We start from the raw sequence: 14,114 nt of genomic DNA, 5'->3' as shown, positions 1-14,114 counted from the left end.
GGCAGCTGATCAATGATGTTTCTCTCTATCCCTCTTCCTTCCTCTCTAACAATCAATAAAGAAAAAAAAACTTCATTTCAACAGTCCTGATTGCTTACCTATGGGTCATTTCTTCAGATTCTCCTTTAAACTGATTTAAACCCTTTTTGTCATTTTATACTTATATAAGGGTTATGATTTAGCTTTTTAAAAATTATCTTTTAAAAAACAAATTTGACAAAGACCTAAAATATAGGCACTTCCATATTTATAATTTATCTAAAATATATTTGCAATAGGAAACTGGTAAAGATGTAAATAAAAAATTTATAGAAAGAAAAATTAGAAAATATAACATTTAAATAAAAACATGTTAGATATCATTAATAGTAAGTGAAATGCACATTAAAACAATGACATACCATTTTAAACCATACATTGGCAAAGTCAAAGCCTGAAAATATCAAGTATAAATATTGTTAAGGGAATGGTATTTTTATATATAGTTGATGGAACTATGGAAAGTTTGTAGTATCTAGTAAAATTTAAAATTGGCGTACCCTATTACTCAGCTATTCTAGTTCTTTATTTTAAGTTTAAAAATGTTTGTGAAGAAGGGACATTTCTGGAATGGCAGAGTAAGGACTTCTAAAAACCTGCTCCTCTATAAAAACAATATAAATATTGGCAAAAATTATAAAATTAATGGTGCCAAGACCATTCAATGGGTACAGAACAACAGTCTTTTCAACAAATAGTGCTAAGAAACTAGTTATCCACATGCAAAAGAATGAAGTTGGACCCTTACCTTACATCACATAGAAAAATTAACTCAAAATGAATCAAAGGCCTAACACTAAACTATACAACTCTTAGAAGAAAAGAGAGTGGGGAAGATTCATGACATTGGGTTTAACAATGATTGATTGGTTATGAACAACAAAAGAAAACATGGACAAACTGCACTTCATCAAAATTAAAATCTTTTGTAGATCAAAAGATACTGGGGTGATGTCAGAAGAATGGCAGTGTGAGAGATCCCCTTGGCCTCTCCCCTTGAAGTTTCAACAGTTTGAACAGCTATTACTCAACAAAGGATTCCCTGCTCAATGTACAAATACACCTGGAAAATTCATGCATTGAAATACCTAGAGGTGGGCAAGTGGAGCAAAAGGGGGAGGTGAAAAGGGAGAGGAGCTGTTACAAGCTAGGAATGTAGTTGGCAGCTGGGAGCTCATGGTGGGGCTCTGTCTAGAGAGGAGAGGAATCCAGTCATGGCTCACACTCCCTTCAGCCAGGAGGAGCAAAGAGACTCAGTGAGCACTCCTGCAGAAGTGAGCAGTATGATCTGCAGTTGGACAGAGAGACCTGGGCAAGGCACAGGAGTGCAGCCACAGTTGTTAGGCCATCAGCAATTCAGACACAGAAACAAAGCCACAAAGTCTGACTACCTCATCTTAACCTCCCAGAGTTTGCCTCCCTTTGTCCTTGGTTTTGGGTTATGGAGCACATTATCTGTAAATCTGAGAACCAGTATTATAGAATCACATTTCTCCCTGAGCAAAGGGTGCACTCTATGACCCATCTCAGGATTGGGGCAGAGGGGGGACCCCACGGAGGACACAATGTCACCGTTACTGGGAGGGCAAAACAACAAAGAAGCTGATGGCAGCCAGAAACTTGGGGTTAGCACTAGGATTTCACGAGCTAAAAATGCTTGTGGTTCAAGGTCATCTACCTGAAAAGAATATAAAGACCTCTTTGTATTAATCTACTAGAGAAATGCCACTCACACATTGATGCCTAGACAGAGAAGGAATCCTTCAAATACCATGAATAACCAAGGTAGCGAGGCAGCTTGGAAAGAAAATGAAAAATATCCTGTAAACAACCTAACATTACATGTTAAAGTACTAGAAAAAGAACAAAAGGAACCCAAAGTCAACAGAAGAAAGGAAGTAATAAAAATTAGAGCAGAACTGAATGAAATAGAGAACAAAAAGACTATGCCAAAAAAAGTTAATACAATAAAAAACTGGTTCTTTGAAAAAATTAGCCTGGCTGATGTGTCTCAGTGGTTGAGCATCAACCTATGAACCAGGAGGTCATAATTTTATTTCAGTCAGGGCACATGCCTGGGTTGCAGGCTTGATCCCCAGTAGGGGGCATGCAGGAGTCAGCCCATTGATGATTCTTTCTCATCATTGATATTTCTGTGTCTCTCTCCCTTTCTCTGAAATCAATAAAAATATATTTTAAAAAGAGAAGATTAATAAAATTGATAAACCCCTGGCTAGACTCACTAGGAAAAAAGAGAAAAGACTCATATAAACAAAACTGAAAGTGAAAAGGAGAAGTTAACACAGACATCACTGATATACAAAGAATCATACTAGAATACCATGAAAGATTATATGCCACCAAATTCAAAAACCTAGAAGACATAGATAAGTTTCTAGAAATCTATAAACTTCCTAGACTGACTCATGAAGAAATGGAAAATTGAAATAGACTGATAAACAGTGAGAAAATTAAAACAACCATCAAATACCTCCCTTTTATTTTCAAAAAATAAAAGTCCAGGACCATATGGTTCCACTAGTGAATTCTACCAAATATTCAAAGAAGATTTGACACCTATCCTTCTCAAACTCTTCCAAAAAATTTGGAGAGGCAAAACTTCCCAACATTTTATGAGGCTATCATAACCCTGATACCAAAACCTGGTAAGAATAACACTAAAAAAGAAAACTACAGACCAATATCTCTGATGACTATACATGCAAAAATCTTAAACACAATACTAACAATTCGAATACAACAATTCACTAAAAATATAATACATCACGATCAGGAGGGGTTCATTCCAGAGGCACAAGGATGGTTCAACATATGCAAATAGAACAATGTAATATACCACATTAATAAAACAAAGGATAAAATCATATTATCTTATCAATAGATGCAGAAAAAGCATTTGATAAGATAAAACATCCATTTATGATTAAAACACTCAATAAAATAGGCATAGAAGAAAAGTACCTCAACATGATAAAGGCTATATGTGACAAACCCTCAGCCAATATCATACTCAATGGTGAAAAACTGAAAGCTTTTCCTCTAAGATCAGGAACAAAACAAGGATGTTCACTCTCACTATTCTTATTCAAGATACTTCTGGAAGTCCTAGCCAGAGCAATCAGGTAAGAGAAAGAAATAAAAGGCATCCAAATTAGGAAAGACTAAATAAAAGTGTTATTTTTTGCAGATGACATGATTCTGTATATGTAAAATTCTAAAGACTCCACCAAAAACTATAAGAAACAATAAACTTGCAGGATGCAAAATCAATGTACAAAAATTCACTGTTTTTCTATATACTAACAATGAAACTTCAGGAAAAAAAACCAAACATTTTCTTTTGCAATTGCAACCAACAGAATAAAATACCTAGCAATATACTTAATAAAGGATGTGAAGAACCTATATACTAAAAAGACACAATGAAATGGAAAGACATTCTGTGTTCATGAATTGGAAGAATCAATATAGTTAAACATTGCAACAGATTTTTTAAAATATATTTTATTGATTTTTTATAGAGAAGAAGGGAGAGGGATAGAGAGTTAGAAACATTGATCAGCTGCCTGCTGCACACTCCCCACTGGGATGTGCCTGCAACCAAAGTACATGCCCCTGACCGGAATCGAACCTGGGACCCTTCAGTCCGCAGGCCGATGCTCTATCCACTGAGCCAAACTGGTCAGGGCACATTGCAACAGATTTAATGCAATTCCCATAAAAATCCCAATGTTATTTTTTAGAGAAATAGAACAAAAAATCATCAGATTGTATGGAACCTCAAAAAACCCTGATTAGCCAAAGCAATCCTGAGAAAAAAGAACTAAGCCACAGGTATCACACTACTTGACTTCAAATTATACTACAAAGCAACAGTAATTAAAACAGCTTGGTATTGAAGCAACAGCCATATAGGTTGCTTGGTGTAAAAACAAACAAACAAACAAACAAACAACAACAAAAACCCAACCTGGTATTGACAGAGAAGCAGTCATACAGACCAATGGAATAGAATTGAGAGCCCAGAAATAAACCCACATGTATTTGGTCAAGTAATTTTTGACAAAGGAGCCAAAAATATATAATAGAGAAAAGAACGCCTCTTCAATAAATGGTGCTGGGGAAATTGGACAGCTACATGTAAAAGAATGAAACTAAACTGCTACTTGTCACCATACACAAAAATTAACTCAAAATGGTCAAAGACCTAAATATAACACCTGAATAATAAAGCACATAGAAGAAAACATAGGTACTAAACTTATAGACCTTGGTCATAGAGAACATTTTATTAATTTGACCCCAAAAGCAAGGGAAGTAAAGGCAACAATAAATGAATGGAACTATATCAAATTAAAAAGCTTCTGCACAGCAAAATAAACCAACTGGGAGATTATATTTGCAAACAACAGCTCAGACAGGGGGTTAATGTCTAAAATATATAAAGAATTCATACAACTCATCACCAAACAAACTATCCAATTAAAAAATGGACAGAGGACCTGAACAGACACCTCTCCCAAGAAGACATACAAAATAGCCATCAGATATATGAAAAGATGTTCAACTTCACTAGCTATCTAATCTAATAAAAGAGAAACATGCAAATTGACCATACCTCCACTATACCCATAAGCCACACCCACAAGCCAATCAGGAGTGGATATGCAAATTAACCCAACTAAGATGGCAACGGCCACAGAGCTGAAGCAAGCAGGAGGCTTGGGTTACCCTGGCAATGGAGGAAGCCAAGCTTCCCGCCTGCCCTGCCAGCCCTGAGCTCTGCTCAAGGCTACAAAGTTTCAGTTATAGAAGATAAATAAATCCCAGATACCTGCTTCCAGCCCGTGGCCGTGGCCAACCTGAAAACGGCCATCAGCCCCTCACCCAGTCTGGCCAGGCACCCCAGTAGGGCCCACCACCCTGAAGGAGCTGTGGCCAACCTGAAAATGGCCCTCAGCTCCTCACCCAGGCTGGCCAGGCACTCCAGCGGGACCCCTACCCCCCCCCCCCCGAAGGGGCTGTGGCCAGCCTGCAAACAGCCATCAGCCCCTCACCCAGGCTGGCAAGGCACTCCAGCGGGACCCCCCCTCCCTGAAGGGGCTGTGGCCAGCCTGCAAACAGCCATCAGCCCCTCACCCAGGCTGTCCAGGCACCTCAGTGGGAACCCCCACCCTGAAGGGGGTGTGGCCAGCCTGGAAATGGCCCTCAAACCCTCACCCAGGCTGGCCAGGCACCCCAGCAGGACCCCCACCCTGATCCAGGACATCCTTCAGGGCAAATCAGCCAGCCCCCACCCACGCACCATGCCTCTATCCTATATAATAAAAATATGCAAATTGACCCTAACAGCAGAACGACTGGAAATGACTGGTCACTATGACACATACTGACCACCAGGGGGCAGATGCTCAATGCAGGAGCTGGCCCCTGGTGGTCAGTACGCTCCCACAGGGGGAGTGCTGCTCAGCCAGAAGCCAGGTTCATGCCTGGCTAGCACAGTGGTGGTGGTGGCAGCCTCTCCTGCCTCGGCAGCAGTCGGACATCCCCTAAGGGCTCTTGGACTGCAAGAGGAGGGTGCAGGCCGACCTGAGGGACCCCCCCCCCCAAGTGCACAAATTTCATACACTGGGCCTCTAGTTAGGAATACACAAATCAAAACTACAATGAAATACTACCTCACATCTGTTAGAATGGCTATTATCAACAACACAGGTAATAACAAGTGTTGGAGAGGTTGTGGAGAAAAAGGAACCCTCACTCACTGCTGGTGGGAATGTAAACTAGTACAATCACTATGAAAAACAGTATGGTGGTTCCTCAAAAAATTAAAAATAGAGTTACCATATGACCCAGGAATACCTCTTCTGGGTATCTACCCAAAAAACTAGAAAACGTTTATTTGCAAAGATTTACATACCTTTATGTTAACTGCAGTATTAGTCACAGTGACTAAGACATGTAGACAAAGTGTCCTTCAATAGACAATTGAATAAAGAAGATATGGTACATGTATACTATGGAATACTACTCAGCCATAGGATGAAATACTGCGTGTTGCAACATGGATGGACCTTGAGAATATGTGTTAAACAAAATAAGACAGTCAGAAAAAGCTAAGAACCATATGATTTCATTCATAGGTGGGATATAAAACTGAAACTCATAGACACAGAAAGACCACAGTATGGTGGCTACCAGAGGGAAGAGGGTGAGGGGGTAATAAAAGTAAAGGAGTCAAATATATGGTGACAGAAGATGACCTGATTTTGGCTGGTGGGCGCATAATGCAATATGCAGAGCATGTATTATAGAAATGTACACTTGAAACCTATATGACCCTATTAACCAATGTCACCCCAATATGTTTAATAAAATAAAAAAGATACAACAGAGTAAAAAAGATAACCCATAGAGTAGGAGAAAATATTTGCAAATTACATACCTGATAAGGGATTAATAGTTAAAATATACAGAGAACTCCAAAGACTCAACAAGAACAAAAATGATTCAAGAATGGGCAAAGACTTGAATATATATCCCCACCACCACCACCACCACTACCAAAAAAATACAAATGGCCAATAAGCACATGAAAAGATGTTCAAAATCATTAGTCATTTAAAAATGCTAATCAAAACCATAAGGAGATGCCACCTCACACCTGTGATGTTGTCTTTTATTAAAAAAAAAAAAAAAAAAAAAAAAAACAGAAAATAAGCGTTAGCAAGGATGTGGAGAAAGTGGAACCTTGTGCATAGGATGTAAAATACTGAAGAGGAATTGGAGGGTACTGTACTGAAAAAAATTTTTTTTTTTTAGTTTTATTGCTTAAAGTATTACAAAGAGTATTACATATGTCTCCTTTTTCCCCACACCCTTGACAATCCCCTGGCCTCCCCTACCCCCCAGTGTCTTATGTCCATTGGTTATGCTTATATGCATGCATATAATCCTTCAGTTGATCTCTTACCCCCCCTTCTGTCCCCCTACCCTCCCCGGCCTTCCCGCTGCAGTTTGACAGTCTGTTTGAGGCAGCTCTGCCTCTGTATCTATTTTTGTTCATACGTTTATAATGGTCTTTATTATCCATGAATGAGTGAGATCATGTGGTATTTTTCCTTCATTGACTGGCTTATTTCACTTAGCATAATGCTCTCCAGTTCCATCCATGCCATTGCAAATGGTAAGAGTTCCTTCTTTTTTACAGCAGCATAATATTCTATCCTGTAGATGTACCACAGTTTTCTAATCCATTCATCTACTGATGGGTCTGTACTGAAAATTTAAAGTGGCAATACAACAAGTGGGAGTATTAACTAATTACTCCCTTTTAGTGAGCAGTTTGGAAATCTCTATCAAGAGCCTCAAAAGACCCATATACCATTATTCTATAGAAATTTGGACTAAGAAAATAATCTGGAATTAAGGGAAAGTTGTTTTTGTTTTTGTTTTTGTTTTGTTTTTTTAAATAATTTTTATTGCTTGAAGTATTACAAAGAGTATTACATATGTCTCCTTTCCCCCCCCCCCCCACCCTTGACATGCCTCCGGCCCCTACCCCCTAGTGCAGCCGTGGGCAAACTACGGCCCGCGGGCCGGATCCGGCCCGTTTGAAATGAATAAAACTATTGAAAAAAAAGACCATACCCTTTTATGTAATGATGTTTACTTTGAATTTATATTAGTTCACACAAACACTCCATCCATGCTTTTGTTCCGGCCCTCCGGTCCAGTTTAAGAACCCATTGTGGCCCTCGAGTCAAAAAGTTTGCCCACCCATGCCCTAGTGTCTTGTGTCCATTGGTTATTCTTATATGCATGCATGTAAGTCCTTCGGTTGATCTCTTAACCCTCCCTCCCCAAACCCTCCCCAGGCTTCCCACTGTAGTTTGACAGTCTGTTCAATGCTGCTCTACCTCTGCATCTACCCCTGTTCATCAGTCTATACTGGTCCTCATTACATGTCCCAACCTCACTGGAGCCGTCCCAGCCTCATCGGGGCCATTTCGTCCTCACCAGGGCCGTCTTGACTTCACTGGGGCCATCCCTACCTCACGGGGTCTATCCCTACCCCACCGGGGCCGTCCCGACCTCACCGGGGCCATCCCGACCTCACCGAGCTGTTGTTTTTTTAATCCTCACTGACGGCATACTATTATTGATTTTAGAGAGAGAGGACAGGAGAGAGAGTGAATGAAACATTGATGTGTGAGTGAACATAAATTAGTTGCCTCTTGCCTCCTGCCCCCACCCCGACCAAGGATCAACCTGGCAACCTGGGTATGTGCCCTGACAGGGAATTGAACCTGTGACCTTTCAAGTGTACAGGATGGTACTCCAACCAACTGAGCCACACTGGCCAGGGCAAGAGGGAGTTTTTTACATAAAGTACATTACACAAAATCCACAAAACATATGCATAAGGTAATCTGTGTAGAAATACATCCAAAAGTTGTCAATTTAAAGATGTTCTACATATAGCCCATCATAAAGCATTTATTGATATAAATTATATTTAATCTACACTATATTATATATAATATATAAACTATAAACATCTATTTATAAAACAGAAGTAAACTTTATTTTTTAAACCTAAAATAAATCTCAGCCATTAGCAGAGCTTGATTTGAATGAAATCTTAGCAGGTGAAGAAGAGATGCCTATATGAGTGTTTAAATATATATAAATATGTAGCTCTAGGGCTTTACCTCTCCAGTTGCTGGAACTTGCAGACCAACCATGTAGTTCTGCACAGGCCCTGCTGGCACGAAGGATTCAGGCACAGAGTAGGCAGCCTCCAATGTGACCTTCAGTAGATTTCCTCCTGAGATCTGGGCTGCTGTCAATAATGGCTCTGCCACAGATACTTTAACTTCCAGACTGCACTGCTGGAGATGAGATTAAAAATGGCGGCAGAGTCAGTGGATGCTGCACGGACATGCTCCCAGGAACAAACTGGAATTACAACTAAAATACAGAAAGACTGCACTGCTGTCAAAAATAACACTATGCAACATTTTGAAAATGCCAGAGACCTCCTTATCTCGCTTGAATATTTTTTCCTTATCTCATTTGAATATTACATCACTGTTCAAGATAAAAATGGCCAAGTTTACTCCATACAGAGGATTCAAATAACTTTCTCTTGTTATTTGGACAGAGATAGAGCCAAGAAAAGACCTTATCCTTAGCTAGAGTGCTTCCCTTCTACCATGTTCAGGTCAAGTATGTATACAAATACATATAGAAGAGGAATTGGAAGGTTCTATACTGAAAAGTTAATAGTGGTTGCACATGAGTGAGTGAGACTGGGGTACTTTTTTTCTAGTCTAAATTTTATGTTTATTCTGTAATTCAAATGCAGTGCTTATAAAAAAATTTTAGTTTTATGAAATATTTGAAAATCATATTCTTTAATATATTGTTATTTTTCAAATATAAAAAGGTGTTTGTGCCCTATCCGGTTTGGCTCAGTGGATACAGTGTCAGCCTGGGGACCAAAGGGTCCCAGGTTCGATTCCGGTCAAGGGCATGTACCTTGGTTGAGGGCACATCCCCAGTTGGGGGTGTACAGGAGGCAGCTGATTGATTTATCTCTCTCATCGATATTTCTAACTCTCTATCCTTCTCCCTTCCTCTCTGTAAAAAAATCTATAAAATATATATTTTTAAAAAATAAAATAAAAAGGTGTTTGTTTGTTGGCAGCATGAGTAAGCAAAAGGAATGAATTTTTTCGAGGGGCTGCCAAGGATTTGATGTTAATAATGTACCCAAGTAGGGCAGTCAAGACAACTAGTGTTTTTTTTAAAAAAAACAAAAAAAAAAACAGGAGACAAGAATTTGTTCATTTTCATTTTATTTCTTAGAAGTCAACATTAATAAGAATAATTAATATTATTATTAAAGAATTTAGTATCCGTGCTAATGGGAAATTCCCAAGTTATTTCTCCAATAGAACTTCTGATGTGTTAAATGTAGTGCTTTTTAATAAGAACTATTTTTTCAAATATATATATATATATATATATCCATATGTAGGTATAGACATATATGAATATATGATATTTTTATATAGTACACAATAAAAAGTAGGTTTAAAATGTGTAATTATATGTCAGGCACTTTATTATAGCACTAGGAATATAAAAATGAAGAAGATGTGGCCTCATTCATCATGGAATTCATGTTATAATTCCCTGATTTATGATAAAGACCTGTACAAAATGCCCAATGAGGAAGTGAATAATTAATTATTGGGGTGGGGAGGGATAAGAGATGGTAACATCTGAATTAACTTTTACAAGATGAACAGGAATTCAGAATCTGGATAAGCAGAGGAAGAAAAGAGAAAATAATTCTGAACAAAAAGAAGAGTTTTGTGTAAAGTGATATTGAAACAGCATGTTGTACTCAGTTCAGGTGTAAGTAAGTAGTTCAGGATTTTAGAATATAAAGTACAAGGAGGAGAGTGCTGAGAGATGAGATTAAACAAATGGCAGGCTCATGTCATAAAGCCTGCTAAGGAATCTGGGCCTTAACATGTAAGCAGCGGGTGAACCTGCGAACTGCACAGAGCTAAGCTAGGAAGAGATGTGATCATATTCATTTTTAAGTCTCTCTGCAAGGAGTGGGAAAGCTGAACTAGAGGGAAGTAAGGGCAGTTACAAGGCTGCTTGTAATGTTTCAGGTGAATAATTATCTATACTAATAAAAGGGTAATATGCTAATTAGACCAGGAGACCTTCCAGACGTCCTTCCAGACAAAGCCATGGTGGCTGGGCTGAGGCAGAGGCAGTTAATGGTGATCAGGCCAGGAGGGGAGGGCAGTTGGGGGTGATCAGGTCGGCAGGGGGGGCAGTTGGGGGCGAGCAGGCCAGTAGGTGGGGGACAGTTGGGGGCAAGAAGGCCGACGGAGGGGGAAGTTGGGGGCGAGCAGGCCGGGAGTGATCAGGCAGGCAGGCCGGTGAGCGGTTAGGAGCCAGTGGTCCCAGATTGCGAGAGGGATGTCCGACTGCCGGTTAAGGCCCGATCCCTGTGGGGTCCCAGTTTGGAGAGGGTGCAGGCCAGGCTGAGGGACACCCCCCGCCCCCGTGCATGAATTTTGTGCACCAGGCCACTAGTCCTATATAACAAAAGCCTAATATGCTAAGTGTCCGGTTGTCTGGTCAGCCATTCAACCAATCAAAGTGTAATATGCTAATGATATGCTAAGGCCACTCAACCCCTCGCTATGACATACACTGACCACCGGGGGCAGACTGTCAACCAGTCAACCAGTAGCTATGATGCGCACTGACCACCTGGAGCCCTCCCGCAGTCCCTCCCCATCTGGCCAACCTCCCATCCTTCCCTGGGCCGATCATGCACTGGTGGGGTCCCTCAGCCTGCCCTGTGCCCTCTCACAATCCGGGACCCCTCGGGGGGATGTCTGAGAACCAGTTTTGGCCCAACAGCGGAACGACCAGTCGCTATGATGTGCACTGACCATCAGAAGGCAGATGCTCAATGCAGGAGCTGCCCCCTGGTGGTCAGTGCACCCCCACAAGGGGAGAACCGCTCAGCCAGAAGCAGGGCTCAAGGCTGGCAAGTGCAGCAGTGGTGGCAGGAGCCTCTCCCACCTCCACAGCAGTTGGACATCCCCCGAGGGCTCCCAGACTGCGAGAGGGCGCAGGCCAGGATGAGGGGACCCCCCTCCCTGAGTGCATGGATTTCGTGCACTGGGCCTCTAGTAAGACAATAAAGTATGAATGAAGCTAAGGAGACAGAGTCCAAAGGTGCTTAGGATATAGAAAAGGTTGAATTTGGTGAGAGACAGATTTGGAAATTGGTTGTACTTAGGGTCTGGAGGAGCAGTCATGGATGTAACATAGGTTCTGTGTATGTTCTATGATTTCACAAGTGGGTGATGCCATTAGTCAAAATAAGATAAAAGCAAGAGTAAGTTTAAAGGAGGATACTGAGTTTAGTTCTGGAATGTTGAGGTTTGGGTGCTATGTGATATCATTAGAGAAATCCAGCAGGTGGTTGTAAAGGCTGACATTCTGGAATTCAGGAGAGGGGTCTGGGCTGGAGCTGTTGAATTAAAAGTCTTCAACATACTGGTGGCTTTTAAAATCATGGATGACTCCCACCACCCCCAGGAGTATGCACACAGACTAAGAACAGATGGTGGCCACGAATAGACCTTTTGTACTTAAGGGACAGGCAGAGGAGAGATCTAGTGCAGGAATATGAAAAGTGAGTGAGTAGGAAATCAGAACACCAAAGGAAGGAAAGATTTTAAGAGAGTCACTGAAGAATCTGACACCTCTGGTCAATATGTCTCTGAGAAAAGAAGCAAATGTCCCTAAGATTTCTAACTTGTATTAATCAAGACAAGGAATATTGGAAGGTGAACTGGAATCTCCTTTCCAAGTGCAGGTTTTATATCATTTTAGTCTCTGAGTCTCTCTTAAATATAAAATTAGTGAGAACTCTCAAGCAAATGGAAATTAACTGTCATATATTTTTTCTTTGAGTATATAAAACAAGTAAACAAGAATATTATGAGCAAAGGTCATGAGGACTGACAATCCATTTTACTAACTTTTCTTCTATAGGTACCTAAGGAAAATCAAGAGTACATAGGCTGTGAGACTGAACCAAGGAAGTCAGACTGAGCTCAAATATATACCTCTTTCCAGCACAAATCATATGAAATGACAGATAGATATTGAATTGTATCTTTACTAGAGGCCCAGTGCATGAAATTCATGAACGGGTAGGGTCCCTAAGCCTGGCTGGCGATCAGGGCCGATCTGTGGGGCGACCAGCGGGATGATGGGGGGGGGGGGTGCTGGTACCTGCCTCGGCAGGCCTAATGCTGCCTGCTTTCCAGCCCTGCCCCCTGCCACTCCTGCTGCTGCCGGTCACCTCTCTCTGTGGGGTGACTGGCGGGGGGGTGATCAGGGGGGCCCCCACTGGCACCTGCCTTGGCTGGCCTGGGGCCTGCGGGCTGGGGGCGGCTCCTGCATTGAGCATCTGCCCCCTGGTGGTCAGTGCGTGTCATAGTGCCCTTTTGTTTTGCATATTAGGCTTTTATTATATAGGACTAGAGGCCCGGTGCACAAAAATTTGTGCACTCGGGCGGGGGGGGGAGGTCCCTCAGCCCGGCCTGTGCCCTCTCACAGTCTGGAACCCATCGGCAGATGACCATCTGCTGGTTGAGGCCTGCTCCCCAGGGGATTGGGCCTAAGCTGGCAATCAGACAACCCTCTGGCAGCCCGGCTGCCATTGGGGGATGTCCACTTGCCAGCGGGGAGCAGACCTAAGCTGCAGTCGGACATCCTTAGTGTTGCTGAGGAGGCAGGAGAGGCTCCCACCACCACCGCTGTACTGGCAGCCATCAGCCTGACTTGTGGCTGAGCAGAGTTCCTCCATGTGGGAGCTCACTGACCACCAGAGGGCAGCTCCTGCATTGAGCGTCTGCCCCCTGGTGGTCAGTGTGTGTCATAGTGACCAGTCATTCCCATTCTTTCTGCTGTTAGGGTCAGTTTGCATATTACCCTTTTACTATATAGGATAGAGGCCTGGTGCATGGGTGGGGCCAGCTGGTTTGCCCTGAATGGTGTCCCAGATCAGGGTGGGGGTCCCGCTTGGTTGAGGGGCTGATGGCTGTTTTCAGGCGGGCCACACCCCCTTTAGGGTGGGCGTCCCCACTGGGGTGCCTGGCCAGCCTGGATGAGGGGCTGAGGGCTGTTTTCAGGTGGGCCACACCCCCTTTAGGGTGGGCGTCCCCACTGGGGTGCCTGGCCAGCCTGGATGAGGGGCTGAGGGCTGTTTTCAGGTGGGCCACACCCCCTTTAGGGAGGGGGTCCCCACTGGGGCGCCTGGCCAGCCTGGATGAGGGGCTGAGGGCTTTTTTCAGGCGGGCCAAGCCTGCAACTGAAGCTCCCAGTCTCTCCTTTTTCCTTTTCTTTTTTTTTTTTATTCTGGAATTTATTTACCGTCTGTAATTGAAACTTTGTTGCGGCTCCAGCTCCGAGGCCAGCTGGCTGAAAGCAGGTAT

The 14,114-nt window shown here is 42.3% G+C and overlaps 1 protein-coding gene across 1 annotated transcript in view; it reads right to left on the bottom strand.

Annotated features, from left to right (window-relative positions):
• Positions 1–14,114, bottom strand: part of CFAP70 (cilia and flagella associated protein 70) — a 110,113-nt gene that overhangs the window by 79,982 nt on the left and 16,017 nt on the right. The window contains 1 exon segment of the mRNA XM_059662396.1: positions 8,775–8,954. Coding sequence (XP_059518379.1) covers positions 8,775–8,954 — 180 coding nt within the window.

Source organism: Myotis daubentonii, chromosome 13 (genome assembly GCF_963259705.1).
Source record: "Myotis daubentonii chromosome 13, mMyoDau2.1, whole genome shotgun sequence".
NCBI lineage: Eukaryota > Metazoa > Chordata > Mammalia > Chiroptera > Vespertilionidae > Myotis > Myotis daubentonii.
The sequence above is the reverse complement of the archived record's forward strand: the minus strand, read 5'-3'. Positions and strand labels throughout refer to the sequence as shown.